At 41.0% G+C, this 22,366-nt stretch overlaps 2 protein-coding genes across 8 annotated transcripts; one reads left to right on the top strand and one right to left on the bottom strand.

Annotated features, from left to right (window-relative positions):
- The first annotated feature begins 1,408 nt into the window (after positions 1-1,408).
- LOC103973085 (gibberellin 3-beta-dioxygenase 1-like) lies at positions 1,409-2,760 on the top strand. The gene is made up of 2 exons (XM_009387552.3): positions 1,409-1,881; positions 1,982-2,760. Exons 1-2 carry the CDS (start codon positions 1,445-1,447, stop codon positions 2,616-2,618), a joined length of 1,074 nt encoding a protein of 357 aa, XP_009385827.2. The 5' UTR covers positions 1,409-1,444; the 3' UTR covers positions 2,619-2,760.
- On the bottom strand, positions 2,641-22,255 carry LOC135581903 (uncharacterized). 7 transcript variants are annotated; one of them, XR_010512615.1, is made up of 15 exons: positions 22,048-22,204; positions 20,847-20,984; positions 13,796-13,912; positions 13,511-13,624; positions 12,192-12,344; positions 11,807-11,886; positions 10,193-10,232; positions 9,992-10,099; positions 9,021-9,101; positions 4,825-4,947; positions 4,605-4,675; positions 4,331-4,494; positions 3,796-4,012; positions 2,941-3,717; positions 2,641-2,779 (listed from the first exon to the last, which is right to left on the bottom strand). XR_010512615.1 is itself a non-coding variant. In XM_065178918.1 (12 exons), coding segments are annotated over exons 2-12 (978 nt in total). In that variant the 5' UTR covers positions 20,937-20,984; positions 22,048-22,255; the 3' UTR covers positions 4,092-4,485. The 7 variants fall into 7 exon arrangements, 5 of the variants coding, with proteins under 5 accessions (XP_065034990.1, XP_065034987.1, XP_065034988.1 ...); XR_010512616.1 differs by lacking the exon at positions 2,641-2,779 and having other exon boundaries at positions 2,820-3,717; XM_065178918.1 differs by lacking the exons at positions 2,641-2,779; positions 2,941-3,717; positions 3,796-4,012 and having other exon boundaries at positions 4,092-4,486; positions 22,048-22,255.
- Positions 22,256-22,366: the final 111 nt, after the last annotated feature.

Below are 22,366 nucleotides of genomic sequence, written 5' to 3'. Positions count from 1 at the left end.
GTAAAGTATAGAGATAGAAATGTTAATCATAGTTAAATATGAGAGGTAATATATAATTACCCCAATAACCTAAGGAGTTAAGTACTCTATCTTTTTCATGGAACCCACTTTAAGTGAATCTTGCATCAAATATTACAAGAAAAAGGTTTAAATTGAACAATCATTTGAGTTTATATAAAAAGTCCATGAAAAAGATATATATATATATATATATATATATATATATATATATATATATATATATATATATATATATATAGTCACATGGATGCATATCAGGAAGCACACAGATTTGAAAAATGTTTATCTGAGCATATTTTATTTTAAAACATGGAGAGACATTAATTATCTATTTATATATGAATGATTTAATTTTTACTAGTAATGGTATGATGATACATGAGTTATAATTTTTCATGAATAATTCGAAATGATTCATTTCAATTTGTTGAGATATTATCAAGTCAATTTGAACAACAGGATGCATAAATTTTTATTTTACAGAAAAAGCATATATAGAGTTGGCTTGGTAAGCAGATACATAAAGAACTCAATAGAAATTTTTATGTCATTTGAACAGAACTTGGGATTTTGATGTATTTTATAGTATGAAAAATTGTTATTTAGTTAGGCTGACCGATAGTGATTATGCATATGATGTTGTGGAAGGAGACATATCGATATACTTTCTTCTTAAAAAGATGGAGCAATATCATGATCTTGCAAGAAGCAATCAAATATATCATTGCCAACAATATATGTTGAATTTATGGTAGCATGAAAGTGTGTATCAAAAGTTATTTGGTTTAACACTTTACTAGAAACCTTTGGATTTTTTCAATAATTCAAGATTTATCCAAGAATTCAGTCAAGCATGATAAAACTAAAATTAGAAGTATATTCATGTGAGATATCCTTCTCTAAACATCAAATAAATTTAAAAAAAAGAGAGATAAGTATTATAGAAATAGAGATCATAAAGATCTTCCTATAAAAATCTTCAAAGAACCATTGAAGGCATTTGGAAATCGATGAACTTTGCTTAGCATCCCAAAGATTTAGACTAAGGGAGGAGAATGTTTCGAAATAACTTTGATATTGAATTGTTAAGTGACACTATTCCAAGTATATTAGGAAAGCATTTGGTGAGGATATACTGTGAAAACAACATTTCCTTTTTTTTCCATGATTGACATTCGATGGTTCTCTCTTTCTAAACCGAAATGCATGGTTGTAGAAAAAACACAGATACATTCGACCGAGAGAACCATCCTCATCTATTATCTTTGTTTTTTTGTCTCCATTCTAATAGCCTTTAAGGTTTTCAAAAGCTTATATAGTTTCTTTTAGAGTTATTATATATATATATATATATATATACACACACACACACATAGGGAGTCACCCTCGCTCCCCTCAACCATCTCTAACACAAAGCCAAGCCATGGCGTCTCTCACCGCCCGACCCCTCCACCAGTTGGAGTTGAATACCCTATCCCATGTCCCGGACGCTTATGCATGGTCCGCCCTGAACGACCTTCCTTACGGAGACGACGTCGTCCCCGTCGTCGACCTCGCGAGTCCCGACACCGTCGGTCTCATCGGCCGGGCATGCGAGGAGTGGGGCGCGTTCCAGATCACCGGGCACGGCATCCCGCTCCATCTGCTGGACCGCGTCGAGGCACAGACGCGCCTCCTCTTCTCCCTCCCCACCGCCCAGAAGCTCAAGGCCGCTCGAGGCCCCGGTAGCCTCAGCGGCTACGGCCTCGCCAACACCTCCTCCTTCTACTCCAATATCTTCTGGTCCGAGGGCTTCACCATCATAGGATCTCCCTACGACGACGCCCGCAAGCTCTGGCCCGAAGACTACGAAGAGTACTGGTACGTCCATCCCCCACGCGTGCGTGCGTGCGTGCGTGCGTGCATGCAGGCTTTCTAATTCATACGCGGATGGCTGATCACATCGTGCTGTTTCATGCAGTTGCGTGATGGAAGAATACAACAGGCTGATAAAGCTTCTGAGCGGGAGGCTGCTGCGGTCGATGATGCTTTCGTTGGGCCTCCACGAGGAAGACATGGACTGGGCCGGACTTCTTAGCAAGGCCGATCCTGTGCTCCAGCTAAACTACTACCCGGTCTGCCCCGAGCCCGACAGGGCCATCGGCATCGCCCACCACACCGACTCCAGCTTCATCACCATCCTCTACCAGAGCAGCGGCGAGAGCGGGCTTCAGCTCGTGCACCGGGAAGACGCAGCGGGCCCCGCTCGGTGGGTGACGGTGCCGCCGCGTCGTGGAGCCCTGGTCGTGAACGTCGGAGATCTGTGTGAGATCGTATTCAACGGCCGGATCCGAAGCGTGATGCACCGGGCCATCGTCAACCGTTCCCAGACTCGCGTCTCGGTGGCGTACTTTTGTGGGCCTCCGCGCCAGTTCAATGTTGCGCCCATCGGGAAGCTGGTTGGCCCAAACGAGCGCCCGGCATATCGAGCCATGTCGTGGCCCGAGTTCCTGAGCTTGAAGAGGAAACTCTACAACAAGACGCTGGAATACTTGAGATCGCCGGAGGAGGAAGCGGAGGATCACAAGAACACCTCCGAGATGGCCAATCAGAAGTAATCAAGGATGATGAAAGGGGAAGCAAAGGTGGCAGTTTGGTCTTATGAACGAGGGGTTTTTCGTGTCAAAGTCCTCAGGTGTTCCCCGGAAAGCGTGCAAATAAAGCTAATCCTCGTCGTACAAGATATAAACTATGAAGACGTGTCTGCATTGTCCCGTCCCTGCAGAAATCAGACAAACATTTCTGAAACGAAAAAAAGAGAAGAAAAATAATAATAATAATAATAATAGAGAGATACTGGAATTATTAGTCAATAAGCCAAACGAGTAGTGGAAAGAAAGTAGAGGAGAACCCAGAAAACAAAAACAAAAAAAATCGTACCATTCCCGGCCTCGCCTCGGAGATGCTTCCTTCCTTATTAGATCCAACTGGTACCGTTTTGATCACGAAGAAGGGACGTAACTCGGGCGATGCACTGCGACGGTCTTGTGACTGACATGGTGATGCATACAAGGACGGCCATGATCACCGAGTGGGTCGCATGTCGAAGGCGATGGCACGGCCGCGGTTGGTGCGCAGGACTAGTTTGTCCTCGAGTCGCGTGACAGTCGCTGCTGCATGCAGCCAATTAAGTCGAATTGGTGGTCTCTTTCTTCTCCGGACATGCAACCAGTGCACCGCTCGTATCCATGTCTCCTCCATCTCTCCTGTCCTCCAAAGGCCATATACGACCGTGAAGCTTCGTCTACCCAATGGGCGTCGAATCGCCCTTCTCTCTCAAGACGACAAGGGGTGCCCATGAACCACCAACCAGTCCGCCAACGACCACCACGGGGTCCCAACCATCAGTTCAGATCATGTTGATGAGCTTACCGTCCCAGATGTCATCGTCGTCGTCTCCTCGATCGGGCAATTTATGGTCCCTTCCTCCGCTCCTGCATCACGTTAAGAGATGCGATGCATCGAATCGACAAGAACATCGTGTTCAGATCACACGCGATACGAGCAGGCGTCATCTTAGCCAATAGCCCCCTCTCCTCTCCTCTCCTCTCCTCTCACGAGAACATCGCAACCTTACCGCTCCCCGTCTTTCTTCTTCTTTCCATCCATCCCCTCGTGTGACTCCAAGCCTTTCGAATCGTAATCCTCCGATTGGCTCTGCGGTCACAACATGGATAGACGTAAGATGCACCGCAGGCTACGGGGAGACAGATAATAAAGAAAATGAAATCGAACCAAATCGTGCAGTGGCCGATGCAGATTCTTCTCCCAACATACCGACGACCACATTAACTATTCGTTATGCAATCAATCAAAAGTTCATTCAAAGAACATAAGAAAGCAACATCATCATACACCTATGCCAAACCCTTGAAAGATGTCTCCAAAGAGAGATTCAAATTATAGTCCATCGCGTGCCTCCCTCACCACGACCGGAAAGTCCACCTAATCACTGCAATTAGACAATAAATCACATCTCCAGCTCAGTCCTACACCTGGAATATGCATAAATGAACATAATGAAGCATTCAGGCAGGCAACACGAGACAAGTTTCTCTATTGTAGTAGTGACGGGTTTCCTTTAGGTGAAAATGAACTGGATGGGGAATATTCGTAATACACACATGTACGCCGGATGATGCCTCAGTCAATCTATGACTTAATCATGCGACAGGACCACGAAACTCACTCTTATGGTCTCCACAAACACATCAAATGATACTATTGATTTATTGCCGGTTGGTCTGCCTGAAAAACAAATTGCACCTACCTGCAATCAGTTTGGAGGACACCAGAACCTTTCCTTTAAACAAACCTCAGACAGATTTTGAGACTGGTGCAGTTCCATCTTTATCACATCTGATGAAGCACCGGGATGGGCTTACCACGGAGTCAGAAACATATCCTAGCCCCGGTTCAAAGATTTCTGCAAATCTATACGTCAGTAACAGAGAAATCACCTTGATTAGACCATGGGCATGAAGCATTAAATGCTGCAGTGCAGAAAGAATGGAGAAAAAAGAAGAATCTAATTGAAAAGGTACCAGAGGGATGCACTTGATGACATGCGATTTTGAACTAACTGGCTGAGCCTTTCATTTTTTGTGCACTCATCCTGTGACACCACATATTTCAGGAAATCTTTATGGTCAGAAACATGGAATCCTGTCTATTTGCAAGTCTAGGATATAAGAAGGCTGCACTAGGCAGAGGAACAACATACCGGAAAGAGTTTGCAAGGTAATTACTGAATGTGGTGCTTACCTGGAAAGCCTTTAGAAGCGATGAAAAATGCCGCTGGTCTGCTATAGCTGCTGTGTACTTCTCCCTCAGAAAGTCAGAATGTTTCTTTTCAGCCAGTAGCCTAAGCTGTACCTTTTCCAGTTTCTGAAAGAAAAAAAATTAGTAAAAAGGTGTGATTGTGTATGACCTAAAGACTCGGTAACTTCCAGCAAATTCTCCTGACTAAGAACAAGCAAAACTGATTTAAGTAGTACCTGATTGCAAACAGACCTCGAAAAAAGAGAACACTTGATTAATCAGATAATAAAGTGATGTTTCTAACGCATTATGCTGTATGACAACTCAACAGACACAAGATGCTCTACCGTTCCAAGAATCCAACCGGCTGAAAAAGCCACTTGAAAATAAACATCTCTTGCCAACTTATGAGTTATGTAATGACAACCCTTAATGCTGAAAATAACATACTATGTATAAGTTTTCAGTTTCATGGCTCGAGGTGTGAAGGTCATCAGTCTGCATGTATATATGTCAGTTGGTTCAAGTCAAATTGGCTCCATCAGCAAAATCGGGAGCAACACTAGGGTAAATAGTACATCAGCTTACCCCAAGCATTGCATGGAACCACTTGTCAGGACTGGCATAGCTGGCATGTACAGGCCATGATATTAAGAGAGATAAAACAGGTACCATCATTCTGCTCTCACCTACAACAAAAATTGCAGTGATTTAGATCACCCCAAGTAAGAGACACTAGCATTCTTGATCCTGTGGTATCCTTTTTTATTCTCCAATGCAGCACACAATACTGAGGACTTTTTTCCTTAGAAAAACCACCTAAAAATGATTTAGCATAGTTTGAACTATTTGAAAAAAAAAAAGTTTTGCCCTTTTGTCCATCCACATGTCTCATCAAACTCTAAGCACCAAATGCCCCCTTTTCACTCTCTTCTTAGACAGTAGATCTTTGGCCAAAAGTCTTCTCCAGCAGTGGAGATTGTATGAAAGTAAGGTCCACTCACAATCGACTTCAACAACACCAACAACAAAAGTATAAAGCAGGGTTTACCATACCGACTTGTATCACTCGGTACGGGCGGTATATACCGAGGGGGGACGCGGACTGTCCTCTATCGGGTGGTACCATAACTTGACCCTATATCGAGCAATACAGGATCTGTATTGAACGGTAACGATCGAAATCCAACCGTTAGCGACTTGTACCGGGCGATAACGGTCAAATTTCGACCATTACCGATCAAGGGCTTAGACCACCCTATTTCAAACAATCAAATTGATCATTTGAACCATACTCTTTCAACTCATATCACTCTCTCAATCTCTTCAACTCTTTCAAACCCATTCTCACTCATATCTCTCTCTCATTCTCGCATTTTCACTCTCCTAAACTCAACAAAGCTACGATTTGTAGATTGGATCAAATTTGGGAGGATTAAGAGGAAGATCCCCCTCAGTTAAAACATGGCGGAAGGAGTCGAGCAACATCGAGTCAGACTGCTCGAGGAACTAGAAACACCCAACCATCATAGTCCTCCACCCAGTGTGCAAAGGCAATGGGGAAGGCAATAGCATCAGTCACACCGTTGGAAAGAATCGAGTCGGGCGACGAAACACCTTCTCAATCGTACTCAACAACTTGCTCAATCCAGAGACATGGAAGCGATGTTGACAACAATGCCTCAATAGATAATGGTGGCGACGTTGGAGAGTCGATAGTCCTATCTATACAATTTGAGGGTGGTGCATGGATCGAGAAGCAATATTTTACACGTCACTCAATATTCGGATCATAGAACTCGACGAGGTACTAATCAAATTTATACAAAGAAAGGGAAGGGGCAAATAGTGAATGATTTTGAGCAGATATGACAAAGCCTACACGATGTAAACACAGAGCAAAGCTCATCGTATTCACAGACATCCTATCATGAAGAATCTTATTGCCAACAATAGTACGGTGATAGTTGGTCATACTTCTCTGAGTAGTAATACGATGATCGATTTTATGATACAAAACAACAGATCAGTGGCGAAAGTAGAAGTTCTGACATTCTCCATACTCTGCACCAATATATGCTACAATCGTACTTGCCTCAAGAGCCGCCTACTACGACCATCACTATATTGATGCACTAATAGCATACAGTGTATCAGTATACTATGTCGTGGGATCAATTTTACGATTGAGTCCGACAAATATATCAAATTGATACATATATACATAGAATCGAGGACCCCAATCCATCGCTCGTGGAGTCCTATTATTCTTTTTGGTGGTAGAACCAAGTATATTCATCGATCAATTACTTGATTCATTTGAATTTTAAAGTTTAAGTTGTTTAAGAAAAAATCTAACAATCTAAATAATTTCTTTGTAGATAATTCAATATTAATGGAAGGATGATTCAAAACATACCACAAAGTTACTCCTCAAAGCTCGAAAAAGATATCTATCACTGTTCTTTCCTAATTTAGATTCTTTTCACTAAAACTATACTAAATTTATATTTATTTTCAACTTAAAAACCCTAATCTATTTTTTTTTATTTTTAAAAAAATTTTAGAGCTATTTTTGATTTTTTTGGGCATACCGTCGGGATGCCTTAGTGTATCATCAATACACCTTGGTATGTACCATACCGATCATTTGTCAATACATCGGTACAGACCAAAATTATGAACCTTGCCGTAAAGTATCAACTATTTTAGATCAGCCACATAGATCTCTTGCCACCATTGATCTATGAAAAAAGGCATATCCATTAGTTAGAGTATCAAAGTTAAGAGTATCACTTCAAATTATGGTAGATATTCCTTTAATATTTGATCTCATTTCACCCCTTGGTCATTCTGACCACACCTTCCTAGTAGTTGTTTTCTCTAACAGGATGAACCACCTCAAATAAATGCTTGATTGGTTATCATAAAAGAATAACCTTGAACTTCGTTGTGTGTTTATTTATATTCTTCTCTTCAAATTCCTACAATGTAGTTTCTATAGACAAGGAGAATGACACGAAATGGAGTCTGAATATTGAAAAATAGTAAATGGAGTCTGAATATTGAAAAATAGTAGTTATTAGCAAAACTTCTTTTGGAACTGGTACTGCAGTGGGACATCAGTTGGATTCCTTGCTAAGTTTAATAGCATTCCATATTGGTGGCCTATAATTTTCTTTTGCATCTAGACCATTTTTCTCCTTGATCATAATGGAATATTTGTTTAAAGTTAAAACGATCTCAGAGCCATTTCTATGCTAGCTTAAGGTTCTGGATTATGTGTAAAAGAATCAATATATGCAATTATTTACACCCAATAAGTAGGTGAAGATAGCATAGACAGCACATATATATGTCTATGACCCATGGCCTAATGACTCCAAAATAATGGAGGACTTGAATCAACAGTCAGAGTGAAGATCTAAGCTCTCCAGCTCCAGAAATGGTGTGAAGTCTATGGATGCATCAGAAGGCCCTTAAGCAAAAGTTTGTTTCATTAATATCTTGCTATTCTACTAAATGACTTCAAGATGCTATCATGTTTTTCTCTTATTATCCTTTCACATGCCTTTTCCTCAGTGTTAAATGCTTTAGCATCACTGAAAGAGCTCCTTTTTATTCATTTCCTCCTAACTAGAACAATTATTAATATCTTGCTATTCTACAATAATGACTTCAAAATGCTGTCATATTTCATCCTTCTACATAACTTTATTTCTTGTCGAATGTTCTTAGCATCATTGAAAGAAAATCTATTTTTTCTTGACTTTATTTTGCTAAGCATGGTTCTATTTATTTCTCTACTTTATTTTGCTAAGCATGGTTTTTATTTATTTCTAAATTGGTGGAAGTCGAGCAACCCTTACAATATATATGTGAAACATAAGATGCATCTTAATTCCTATTGGTACTGACCAAAGAAGAAATCATGTGTGATTGTTGAGGTAAAAGGCCTTAGTAGATGAGAAGCAGCATATTTTTAGTCTCTCATTTTCCCGCCGTGGTAAATAATGAGAGAAGATAATTTTCAATGTAAATCAGCAGTGTCCAAGTTAACTTCAGGAATCTTAAAGCCATCACTTTCCACTCAAATGATAAGTTTAGTGGGGCCATCAATACTTCATAAATGTTGTTACCACCTGCTTATAGAACATGTATATCATATCATCTAAGAAGGGAGAGGTAATAATGCTTACTTGTTGAGCTCCCTTCACTATAACCTCCATGGAGTCCACGAGTTTAGAAGAACCAATGCTGCTAGTCAAGGCATCTTGAAGCTAACAAAGTGAAATAAAAAAGCTGAAGATTATTGTTATAGATCAAAAACAATACTAATACTATACAGGAATGTATCATAGAACTCCACAATATATGAACTCATGCAGATATGGTAACATTTTAAAAACAAAAAAAGAAGAAAAAAAAGATAAAGAGTAATATGGCTAACTGGAAATCAACAAAATAAATCGAGGCTATCTAAACTCTAATGAGTATCTTACACTAACTCCATTACTCATCATCATTTAACATCTTAAATACATGTGTGTATATATATAAGATGCAAAATCTTTTTTTTTTATGTCATTTTACTGTTCACAAGGCATAATAAAATTTGGTATACCATGGGCAAAACACATCATAACCACCGCAAAGAGTCTAGACTATTGATTGTGCTACTTATCCTATATGAGAACTAATAGATTTGGTTCATTAATGAAGATGAAGAATAACTTTTTTAAGAGACAAAGTTACCTGCATGATCAATTGATGCATTTGTGTATGTGCCCCAAAAGTTAATTGTACAATATATGTCTAAACTTATAATATTTCAATCACTTTTCTCAGTGTGAACAACAAATTTACTTGTTCTATGATCAATCTTTTGACCTGCGAAATAACAAGTTAGCCAAATTGTAAAATTATATTTTAAGGCTAAATTGTAAAATTAGATTTTAAGCTCACACATACAAACCTACAAAAATACCTGTCTGTATTCATCTACACAAAAAGATTGGTCCATTGTAGTCAAATAAAATTTTTGCCGAGAAACTAGTTTGACAAATCAATTCTACAAGAATTTATAGCACAAATAAATTTAATGTAAACCAATTAGTAATTTGACAGATATCCAAAATACTGGCTGATAATAGCATGATTTTAAACTGACCTGCGAATTTATTGAGTTCAACAGGGATGTTTCTTTTAGCATCAGTTCCTTTATCTCCAATAGTGCATTATAAGTATCATAGTATTTAGAAGTTTGTCTATGCTTTTCCTGCAAACAATCAATCCAAGTCACACTCAGACCATTTAAAGTATCTCATCCAAAACCTTCATCTTTCACAACTCACTGCAAATAATTTCATACCTGAATCTGGGAATAAAGTTCTGAAAATCGCCGTTCATATCTAATGAATTCAAAATAAACAACTGAGTCTTTTAATAGCACTCTTAGACACAATTAACAATATTGAAGAAAAAGCAAATTTCTCCATGTACAACTGTACATAATCTTGGTGTATCTATCCAAAAAACATACGATATTTGTAAAAGCAAAAGAATGTACAACTTAGTCTATGTCAAATTTAGACTAATTGTTTCAATCAGGGATTAAAATTTCGTACCATACCGATGTATCGAGTTTTGCTCGGTATGATATGGTACGACGTATTGAGCAGTACACCTAAAAAAAAATATATATATATATATATATATAATTAATATATAAATATATATATATTTTATATAAAAATATAAAAATCAATATATAAAAATATAAAAATAATATTAAAAAATTTAAAAAAAAGGCGTACGCAGCCTTGACGATGTCGCCTCCTCCTCTTCTCGTTGCCTCGTCTACGGCATTTGACAAAGAAAGCGACGAAGACGTTGAAGGCCGCAGACGTCTACGACCTTCAGCAAAGAATGCGACGAAGAAGAAGACCGCAGACGAGGCGATGAAGGAGACTGCCTCTTCCGCTGCTCTAGCCACCGCCTCCCTTGATCCCCACGCCTCCAGATCCTCTTTACAATTCTCCTCGCCGTTACCTCCTGGATTGGGATCGTCAAGGGAGAGCGGCACCAAATCGGGATCAAGAAAGGGCGTGGAAACAAGTTCGCGCCGAGGTTCTCCTTATTCTCCCTCTTCATTAAACGCCCTCTCCTTCTTCCTTCTTTGATGCTTCTCTCTCAGCCTTGCCATAGCTAGGCCGCAGCTAGGCTGATACTGTCTGGCAACAGACGGTAACAGTCGAAATTTCAACCGTTATCACCCGAAACAGTTCCCTATCGTCCGATACGGGCTATAGCGAGTGGATTGCCCAATAGCAGGTGGTTTGCATACCGATTCACGGGCAGACCGACACGAGCGGTACGATTCGAAATCGGAAACCTTGGTTTCAATAACATTTTCAAAATCACATCTTCAAGTCATATTAGATGACCTGATCTGGTTAGAGCATTTTTGTTTCGTTCTCATTCTCCTTTGTTTCCCATTCCACCCTACAAAAACTAAGTAATCATTCCATCGTCAATTCCACGAACAAAATGTTTCCATAAAATTGCTAAAAACCTCTGTTTTTCCACCCTTAAAAACTAACAAAATGTTTCCAGAACAAAGACACCCTAAAAGTAAAACAAAATAATATTTGCCACGACATATAAATGTGTATATTACAATATTTTTACCACTGTTTTGTAGCTGTACCATACTTTTTTCCATAAATATCTGATGTACTATTAGTAGAAAAGTTTTGTGGCTGCTTCAATCACTTAGTCTCAAGTTATCCATGGAAAACAATTGCAGAAATTAGGATCAAAGTTTCCGATTGCACACTTAAGATCCTTAGTTCACTTTTCTATTTGGCTAAAGGCTTTGAGACACATACTTGGAACAGCTGTCATTTGAAATTGACAGGAAAAATAACTAGATAATTATGAGGAAACAACATATAGTACTAGTCTACAGAATAAAGAAACATACTGAATCAGCTCGACTTGTGTGGGCACATCACCAATCTTTCGTTTTACTGACAAAATTGCCCTTAATTTAGCAGCAAATTCCTAAACATATCACATACAAAGAGAGTATCAACGTTCTTCTCGACAAAACCAAGTATAACATATAATGTAGAGATCCACCAAAATAAAAGTAGTTTTATCTTTTATGGAACATGGAAAAAAAGATTTCAACATCTTTTTAATGTCTCTAACTGTCTTCAGCTTTTGAACTATGCTGATACCAACTATAAACTCAAGAAAGTATGTGAGGCACAATAAGTGCTAAATAAGTGACTCAAATTATCGCATGGATAACTTGACCAAATATTCCATTTCAAGAAAGAACAGCATTGATAAATTGAGCATACCCTTTTAGCTGAAGTAAGTTTCTCCATTGATTGGCTCAGTGCTTCATCAAATTCAGCAAACTCCAGTTGTCCTCCATAGGTAAATGATTCTTTCACATCCGCATGTATTAGTTTACATGAAGACAACAGATCAGATTCTTTCCTTTCAAGATCCTACAGAGTTCATTCACTTTAAAATCAAGTTTGACTTCTCTGTTGTATGTTATGAAACCTTATATGGATCTAAGTCCAGTGGTAACAAATAAATCGATTAATATAAAATTTTACATAAACTCAAAATACACAGGAAATAAATATACATGGATTATACATTCTTAATTAAGTTATTAAAAACTGCAGAATCTTATCAATGATGTTTTTATGCCATTCTCCCTGGAGTCAGCATAGGTAGTTGGCTTGATTTCTTCCAATTTAGTACTACAAATACAGAAAATATGATATTCAAGAGAGTGCAAATTTGTCCATCCAAGGATTGTTTACTGTGTTTAACATAACCACCTAGAGACTAGCATTCACAAGTGTGACTACTCACTCAGGGATGGAACTGGTAGGATGGGTTTTTTGTTCTATGATCATTTTAGTCTCCCTAATTATCAGTTGCAAGGGGTCTGAATCTGAACTAATGACTCTCCTATGTAAGCTGTGAGTAAAGCTAAGAAGCCTAATTAAAGTGAAGAATAAAGGAAACATGAACATATTGTTTGAGATAATTATGAATTTGCCAGAGACTACAAATAGAAGTGCATAAGCCCATTCATTACCTTGCTGATTTTTACTAGCTGAAGTTAAACAAATTGACTCAAAATAACTGAATTTCAGATTTGCAATCGTAACATAGGCACTTATTCATATATGCAATGATCATTTAAGTATGTTTTACTGCAAATTGATCTTCCACACGGGTTGGTACATGTAGGTGATGATGAAAAAGAACATATTTGATATAGAAAGTAACTTTTTAGTTTTATTAAAGAGCTTGCCACAAGTTACGAGAATATTATGTGTGTTCCAACTTTCGAATATTCTATCAATGCTTGCTCAAGCTATTACCAATTTCTGCTTTTCCCGACAAACTCCTTTTTGTCCCCTCAATCACTGCTCTATCTAGATAGCAACTTCCCTGGAGAAGGTTTTTCTTTAGTTCATTTAGGACTAATGGTTTCCTTGATGCACCCTGAACATATTGTCAATGAAATGTAAGACGATAATGAATATTCATTCTTATCAATTTATAGATAGCATACTACAGTAACCATGTCAAGATAAAATTACCAAAAGATGGAGCTATCTTCCTAAGATTATTCTGAAAAATCATATACCTTAACTATTTTCAACATTCTGATCATATCCTGGACAGCATCACCCCAGTTTCTTTCATCAATCCTCTGATGCAGCAGCTTTGTTTCATTTAGAACATCTGTCTTTCTCTTGTCCTGGAGAAGTGACATGAAAACAGTAAGAAACCACATATTCAAGCAAGGCACAAAGAACAGCAAAACATAAATCCATAACGAAGCAAGGCAAACAAAAACTAACTGAAAATTACTAGGACTTTGAGCATTATACATAATGGTTATTAGTAAGCATATCAGATATTTACTAACCAACTCACTCATTTGACAGGACAGCATCTTAATAGAATTTTCCACCTTGCCATGTTCAGTCTGAAGCTGTTGAACATTATTCTTAGACTCTTTAATCTCAAGAAGAAGATAAGCAACCTATTCAGGATATCAATTTAAGAAAAACATAAATCAGGTAAGTGAGCACAAACATATATGCTTGCAATAATCAAGTGATGTTTCCATTAATAGCTCGGACCATTTTTGTGAAAGTAACATTATCAGCATAGAGAATGTTAATCAATATAAATACAAAAAATTCTGTCACAACTTTGTCGAGAATCAAAACACAAAATAGTTCAACTGACACCAAGCAAGAATTGCAGAACATATGGTGTGATGCTATTTCAAAATGAGAATTAAGATTGAGGGTCACTTACAAAAATAGAACAAAAGAAGTTTGCATCCATGAACAAATAGTAGTATCAGATTCAGAATAAAATAATGAGAAGAAGTTTAAGATTGTTCAGATCAAGGTTTGTCATATTGCATCATATTGCCAAGTTTAAGATTGTTCAGATCAAGGTTTGTCATACCGCATCATACTGCCCGATATGGGCGGTATGTATTGGTCCGACAAGGGACTGGTATGGGTGGTACATACTGGTCTGTCAGTATGCCCCACCATACCATGTGTTGGTATGTCAGTACATCGGTACGGATTGGTATGTACCATACTGATGGTCGATCAGTATACCAGTACGGACCGATAAGACGAACCATGGTTCAAATACCTCTAAAAGCATCATATAAATGCAGTGGTCAGATATGTTAATTTAATTTAGACTAATGGTTGGAGGAAAGATAAAGGACAAGTTAAAAGGATGCTGCCAGGAAATTAAAAGTACTCTGATGTTCCTTAAGATGAACATTGATATTGTCCTCAATAAAGTCCAGGCCTGCAAAGTTACCATCCATGTAACTAATCCAAAATGGTACAAAACTAAAACTTGCCAATGTTGTATTTGAAATTCATATAGGAACTAGCTTGTCTTTCTTTACAACCCTGAGATAAAAGAAAAACATGAGTCAACCAATAAACATAAACTGCCTCCAACAGCTGGTGCTAGTGCATCATATTCCATGTGAATGGACCTGAGATTAAAGAAATAACAACTGCCTACAACAGCTGATGCTAGTGCATCATCTTCTGTGTGATTGGACTCAAAACTATTTTAAACAAAGAAGGACCTAATGTAGTATGAAAAAAGAACCTTTAGAATTCATCATCTGGTTCTTATCTAAGATACACTGTGCCCTCTTTTGTTCTTGATACTTATAGTCAAAACGGCTCAGTTTGAAACTTCAGACCATGGTATGCAATTTTGAATGATACCGCCTGGTACAGGTGGTATGTACCGGTCCGACGATATACCGGTACGCGGACCGCCCGCTACCGGACGGAACGTGCTACAGTGCTATAGTAAGAGGAAAAAATATTTAAAACCACTCGGTACGCCCTGGTGACACGGACTTAGCTGGTTTTGCCTAAGTCGTGCGGCACCCTTGCGTGTCCGTCCGCAAGGGTCAGCCTCCCCGAAGACTCCCATTGTCCCTTAGGACCAACAAAAGAGAGAACGGGCAAGAGAGAACGCCTCAATCGGGATCCACAAGCAAACATCTCCGAAAAACACTTCATAGACAATGCAAATTACAAACAGACTTTACAAGCTCTGAACAGTGGCACAACAAAGGGTAAAATGGTCCATTACAGACCGAGAAGCTCTCGCACGTGTCCACATGACACGACCTTTATTTACAAGCCTAAAGAGGCCACCAACCCAACTAAAATGGGACTATTAAGCCTTCGGCCGCCCCTTTACATTCTGTACAAGGCATAAACATGCCAACAGACACGGACAGATATAAGCATTACATCAAACACCTTGTTTAGAAGTTTGTCCGTGACATTCTCCCCCACTTATCCCTTCGACGTCCTCGTCGAAGCCTTTGTGAACACTGCAACTCTTCGCCTTTGCTGAGTCTTCAATCTTCTGCTCCAGCTGCAATGCGCCTCCTGGCTCCCAGCTGCTCTCCGCTGCTGTTTTTGAGTAGTCGAACTTTAATCCGCCATGCTGCTTCAACTCACCAATGACTCTGACTCTGGTGTGGGGTTGGCTGAGTTGTATTGATCCTCGTTGATTCTTGCGGATCCACCAAATGAAGGAAAAGACCATTCTTACTGCGCCAGTTTCTCAAAATTTTCACATGCTGCTTGAACTGGGTGGATGCTTGTTGGAGCTTTAACGAGCATCGCCTCGCAAACTTCTGAAGTTTTGGGTCCTTCCTCCACAAAATCTGCTCATTGACTCTTCTTTCAGTTAGTTGTCACATCCAAGTAGGTTCGCATCACTTCCGCTTTCGATTGGCATTTCGTTGGGAAATGAAGCGGACAATCTACTCTCAGTAGCACTGATCACCGTTGGTGAGGATTTGACAACTATTGTCTTCCTTTATCTTCGAAGGGTCTTTGAACTTGTGCAGAGCTCCTCTGTTGGATAGATAAGAGAACTGGGGTACTCGGTTTCGCCCATTCTCTTAAGAGTTGAGAAGGCAAAGGTTACTTGACTTCGCCCGCCTCCTCGAGGTTGTACTTCATGCATCGAGCTGGTTACTGGCCTTCGCCTACTCTTTGCTCACACTTCTGAAGCACTTGAAGTGTTTGCACTCCTTGCGTTGAGTTAGCTACTGTGATTCACCTTCTCAATGCCATTGAACTTCTGGAATGCAGGAAGTTTTCACCCCAACTTGGAGTAATTCTCTGATAGATGAGGTCGCCTCTGGGATTGTACCGTCTTCTCCATCAACCCTGCCGCCTACTCCACTAAGTAGCGAAGGTACAGCACCGCGTACTGCCTGCTTCGTTCCTTGGTCGTGCACTCTTGCATGACCCGAAGTCCTTCACTTACGGCTATCTTGATGAGAAACTTGTTGACACCGGTCTTACGAAGTTTCTTGGCCTCTGCCCTTCAGCCTTGTCTCGGTACTTGGAGATTGCCTCTGCATGCTCCACCTCCTCGGCCCCTTTCACGACCAAGCGCTCTCCCTCCGTGAGAGCAAGGGATCAATGACTTTGACGGAAGTCCCGCCTCTACGGTACCATGGCGCTGCCATGCCCATGGCCCTACTATCCGTCGCCTCGCATCTACATCCCTTTTCTTCACGATCAGTAGATATGTCTCCGTGGCACTCCTCTGAGTCCACCTCCATTCTAACTGATGCTTGATTTTGGGTAGCTAAGTCCCTCTGGACTCGTCGTCGCTTCCTCGCCCCTTTCGACCCCCTGCTTCAACACCTCTGTGTTCTCCAAGCAGTCTGTTTGGTCGATGGAAAGAAAGACTGCAACTCCCATGCATGGCCTCTGCCATCGCGTTGTAGGGTTTGCACCAATTCTGTTCTCCTTAGCTTCCTTGGTAGCAACGTTCGCTTACTCGACCTTGTCCTCTGACTTGTCGGGCTCCCTTAAGCGAATATGAGCTCTGGAGCAGTCCAACTCTCCAGCTGCTTCGATCATACCTCTGCATGATCAAGTTCCTCCCATGGAACTCACTGGTACTTGCATTCGAACTTTTCCCTTGGTGGAACCCAGCCCCCATATGCTGATGACCAAGGTTTTCATCCGATGCAAAATTCGGTGCACGCCCGGAAGACCCGCCTCTGCGGTACCATGGCCTTCACTCCTTGAATCCATAGCCCTTCTTGCCGTCGTGTTGTTCACCAAAGCGGAGCTCCCAGTATCTCCCGATCATACCTCCATATGATCTCATCCCTCACGGGACCCAGTCGTGTGTATCGCATTGCCACGAACTGTTCCACCACGATCCGCTGCACCATGTCGCCTCCTGGTGACATCTCCATTGCATTCTGATCCTTGGGGAATAAACTCGAATTGTGAACCCTCCATGTGTGGCCTCTGCCAATACATCGCCGAGTCTCTTCCACCTTCGATTTTGTTCGCTCCTTTTGCTATCGACCTTCATCCACCCACTCTTGGGTCACACCTAGATGAAGCACCGCTCTAGGACAGTCCGTCGCCTAGTAGCTCCCGAAGTCCACCGACTTCACTGTAATTTGTGCACCATTGTCTGGATCCTGGGTCTCTGCCCCTACCAGCACAATCTCCGCTGCACACCGCTTCCTTCATAGCAACTCGAATGGCAACACTGTGGCATATTCTTCAAGAGTACCCGCCTCTGCGTCCTCTTGCCCCGTGCTAAGGCCTTCTGAACCCAACTTCGCCTCCGCAAATTGAGTCGCCTTAGTTCCTCCATCAAATGCTTCTCCGAGATAAGGTGCATGTGCCCCGAAGCTCCCTTCGTCTTTGGCACCATGCAAGATGAGTCCACTCCGTCAGAATGAAGGACCCATGGAACAACATGATCCTGCTCTTGCCTCTGCAAGAGCTCATGTCCTTGACCTCTGTCTAAGAAAAGCACTGTGCCTCTGCTCCATGTTCCAACTTCTCTGCTGGCTCCCTTCATGCGGCTTGGGTACTTCACCAAGTTACACCCAAGTTGCTCCGCTCCTCGTTTTTGCATTGAGTCGATGGTGGCCCTCGTGCCCACCATTCCACGGGTCAGCCCTCCCTTGAGTCCGATCTTATATCGACTCCAAGTGTGCCTTCATTTAAGTTGCTTTAGGTCGCTCCCCCACTTGATCTCGCAATGCATCCACCAATGCATTCTCTCGGGCGAGATCATACGGCAACTCCTCGCTGCTTGCTCGGTCCATTGAGCTTCGTGGAGTTGTTGTTTGTGAGGTACTCCTCCACAACATGTGAAGTCCGTCTCACATGATTCTCCCTCTGGAGTGCCAAGACTTATCCCTCCTGGATAACTATCCCGTTGGAGCAACATCTCTCTTCGTTTCGGAGACCACCATCCCCTTGGACTACTCCGATCTGCTGAACAAACTGTGCATTGTTCTGTCTCTTGCAAACGCACTTGCTAGATTGCGCCTCCACGTCAATACAGCCACCGCTGCACCCCTCAAGGCCTAGCAACATGCTGAACTCGTTGCACACTTCAGCCTCCTCCGGACGTATCCTTCGCATGCCGAAGAGAAAGTTTCAATGCTCCATGGCGCCGAGTCTCGACCGCCTTGGGATGGCCACGAACATTCCATCGTCCGCATACAAGCCCATGCATGAGTACCAAATTCTTCGAGTTAGCAATTCCCCTCACCTTTGTGAGCTTTGCATAACTCTTTTGATCGCTGAACAACTAATTCCACCTTGCATGGTCTCATTCTTGCCAAGCGCCTCGCTTGCCTAGAGCACCATCAAGTATAGTTGTCAACGTTGAGCCGTAGCTCAAACTCAGCCATCCCAACCTTTGTGCGCTCCAAATTCTTCCAAGCTTGCCTGTTCTCGTGGTGCCTCTTGCGCGAAGGGTTGGCCATTCCTCTAAATGCCAATCTCAGATGCCCGCTCCTCTGAGCGACTCTTTTCCCTACATCTCCATGCCCGTTTTCCCTCAAACGGTCGCGCGTGTGCTGACTGCCCTCAACGCAGCCCCGCTAGGTCCCCCACGTTTGCATGTCAAGTGTTTCTATGAGTACTTGTCCCGCTCTGATACCATATGACACGGACTTAGCTGGTTTTGCCTAAGTCGTGCGGCACCCTTGCGTGTCCGTCCGCAAGGGTCAGCCTCCCCGAAGACTCCCATTATCCCTTAGGACCAACAAAAGAGAGAACGGGCAAGAGAGAACGCCTCAATCGGGATCCACAAGCAAACATCTCCGAAAAACACTTCATAGACAATGCAAATTACAAACAGACTTTACAAGCTCTGAACAGTGGCACAACAAAGGGTAAAATGGTCCATTACAGACCGAGAAGCTCTCGCACGTGTCCACATGACACGACCTTTATTTACAAGCCTAAAGAGGCCACCAACCCAACTAAAATGGGACTATTAAGCCTTCGGCCGCCCCTTTACATTCTGTACAAGGCATGAACATGCCAACAGACACGGACAGATATAAGCATTACATCAAACACCTTGTTTAGAAGTTTGTCCGTGACACTGGTGTACCACTCGGTACGCCCTGGTGTACCACTCGGTACGCCCTGATGTACCACTCGGTACATGGTACCGTATTGTACCGAGCCAATCTCGAAACACCGATACGGTACGGTATTGCATACCTTGCTTCAGACCACCCTGATCTATGAAGAAAGGGCTAAGATTTCTTATCAAGGAATTGTTTGAAACTTCATACATACCACTCTGATCTATAAGGCTACAATTTCTTATGGAGGAATTGTTTTTCATTAAATAGGTTGGAGATTGATCTCCACTTGTAATGTTTCTGGCTTTGCAATAGTTGCAAAGATGCAGTCCAGATAAATGTTTTTCTTTGACAAATGGGTGAATCTAGTGCATTAGACTCCCGCCAGTGCAGGGTTTAGAGAGGGTCAATGTATGCAGCCTTATCTCTATATTTAAAGAACTGTTACTGAAACATGAACCTTAATCTCTCATGTTATTAAGAAGAAACCTTATCATTTTACCGAGGTCCACCCACTACTTTCTTCAATCCTCAAATATAGTAACGTAAAAGAAAAACAGGATATTTAGTTTATGACCAGGTCTATTTGCACTTGGTAATACCTTATTGAACAGTTTGCATGCCATTAATATAAGCCCCTTAACTTCAGAAAAAATATATAGTTTTGCTTTTAATCCCTATGGTGGAACATTTTAATAAATCAACTTTAACTCATCTCAGCATTGCTGTATTACTTAACTAGCCATCATAAATACACCCTTGGTTTTCTGATAACTATAGGCAAGAAGTAGATGATTTTTCTGGTACCACCACCAGAAACAGTATGATGTCATAAAATTGCAAGATGACAAAAGTTAAAATGCTCGAGTGATGATTATAAAACACCAAAGTAATCAAAATTGCAGCATTCATACATCTGTAAATGAAAACAGACACTTATATAATATAATATTTAGTTCAATAAAAAAATCAAACACTAATGTATTCTAGGAAGAAAAATACAAATATCTTAGATGAGCACCTTCTTTTGCAACTGATTTTCTTCCTCGAGATTTAGAGGAAGAAGCTTATCAGCTAATTCGGATGGTGACTCAACAACCAATTTGTCCATATACTGCTGGATAGTATGCTTTGTCACTGTTTATCCAATTCCAGAAACCTAAGAGGGAAAAAAGGTACAGCAGGAAAATAATAAATGAAAATTGACTAAATTATAAATGACTGAAGAGAGTGTAAACTTCTTAAATGTAACTAAAAGCTTATGGAACTTAAAATAAATAACAGACAAGAAAAAAGACAACACCATTGTCAATGTCTAGAAGCACTTCAATAATCTTGCTTGAACTTCTGATGACATCAAGAATGGTTCACTGGTCAAATGTTACGACGATACGTCATCAAGAATGGGCTAGCTACAACCAGTTTCCATATTATGTATCCTTACTATGCATCTTTGTTCATCCTGTCTAATCTAGTTGAAATTCATGCTTTCAAGAAGTTTAACCAATTATAGGGATGCCATCTCTATAACTATAACCTACAAGAACCAACTCAAAATAGGCATGGTGGAGTGGTCAGTGCAAGAAGGCAACTGTCACCAAAATCACGCCATTACATCACCCAATGATACATAGAGATTTAACAATTTTGTTAGAACAATTATACGTTGCTATTTATTACATGATTGGAAGTGGACAGTTTTCGTTGCTTTGAACGCACCAGATCTTCAAGAGTCAAATCAAGCTCACAACCGACGCATGCAAAGCAAGGCACCTGAATCGAAGTCTAAGTGCGGCGAAGAAACCATATAGGCTTCGCAGGGCGTTCATTTGAATAAATCGAAACACTGGATGATCATGATATATACAAAAGACCGAATTCTCTGATAAATGGAGGAACGGGTATCATATCTTCTGTGGCCATTACTGGATTTGCCTATTGCAAGATGTTGAGACAATAACTTCAAATTTTGGAATCTGTTAATCAGAAACCCTAAACTGGAGTATAAAATAAGAATTGAAAGCCAGATTCATCTGACGAACCGCTCGATCGGTATTCTAAAGGATATACAAGCATCGATCGATTGGTAATCACCTACTTGCATCGTTCGATTCCGTGGTCTAAGTGAAATTTGCTAAAGAAAGATGGCCACAATCGACGAAAATAACAGGCAGCAGCAGCAGCAGAGAAGATGAGGGAGGCAGAGACGCCAAGAAACTTACTGAAAATGCGACGATTTAGGAGAAACGCAAGCCCTCGCGGAGAGAAAGGGACCGGCCGTATCCTGGACTGCCACCGAGTAACGCTAGCCGTAAGCATTGGCCTGAAATGATACCGCCATGGGCGAGGGATTCCGTTACGACGACGACTCGCGAGGGATTCAAGCCAAACCCGCCTGCCCAATTTGGCACGAACCAGAGCCAACTCGATTAAGTAAAACTGCTCGGCTTCGGATCAGAGGGACCTCATCGCATCATGCTGGGCTCAGCCTTGTAGCGGCGTTGGATGAGATGATGGATCTCGCAGTAAAACTTAGATGTT

This window comes from Musa acuminata, unplaced genomic scaffold (genome assembly GCF_036884655.1).
Source record: "Musa acuminata AAA Group cultivar baxijiao unplaced genomic scaffold, Cavendish_Baxijiao_AAA HiC_scaffold_1137, whole genome shotgun sequence".
In the NCBI taxonomy this organism is placed as follows: Eukaryota; Viridiplantae; Streptophyta; class Magnoliopsida; order Zingiberales; family Musaceae; genus Musa; species Musa acuminata.
This window is presented reverse-complemented; position numbering and strand designations above follow the sequence as displayed.

Bases quoted from the DNA above. Each gene is read 5' to 3' on its own strand.
- LOC103973085 (XM_009387552.3), top strand. From the start codon at position 1,445: ATGGCGTCTCTCACCGCCCGACCCCTCCACCAGTTGGAGTTGAATACC. The intron at 1,882-1,981 runs GTACGTCCATCC...TGTTTCATGCAG, and splicing joins GAAGACTACGAAGAGTACTG to TTGCGTGATGGAAGAATACA.
- LOC135581903 (XM_065178918.1), bottom strand. From the start codon at position 20,936: ATGGACAAATTGGTTGTTGAGTCACCATCCGAATTAGCTGATAAGCTT. The intron at 12,345-13,510 runs GTATATGATTTT...TGAACTCTGTAG, and splicing joins GAATGTTGAAAATAGTTAAG to GATCTTGAAAGGAAAGAATC. The intron at 10,100-10,192 runs GTATGAAATTAT...GATTGTTTGCAG, and splicing joins AACTTTATTCCCAGATTCAG to GAAAAGCATAGACAAACTTC.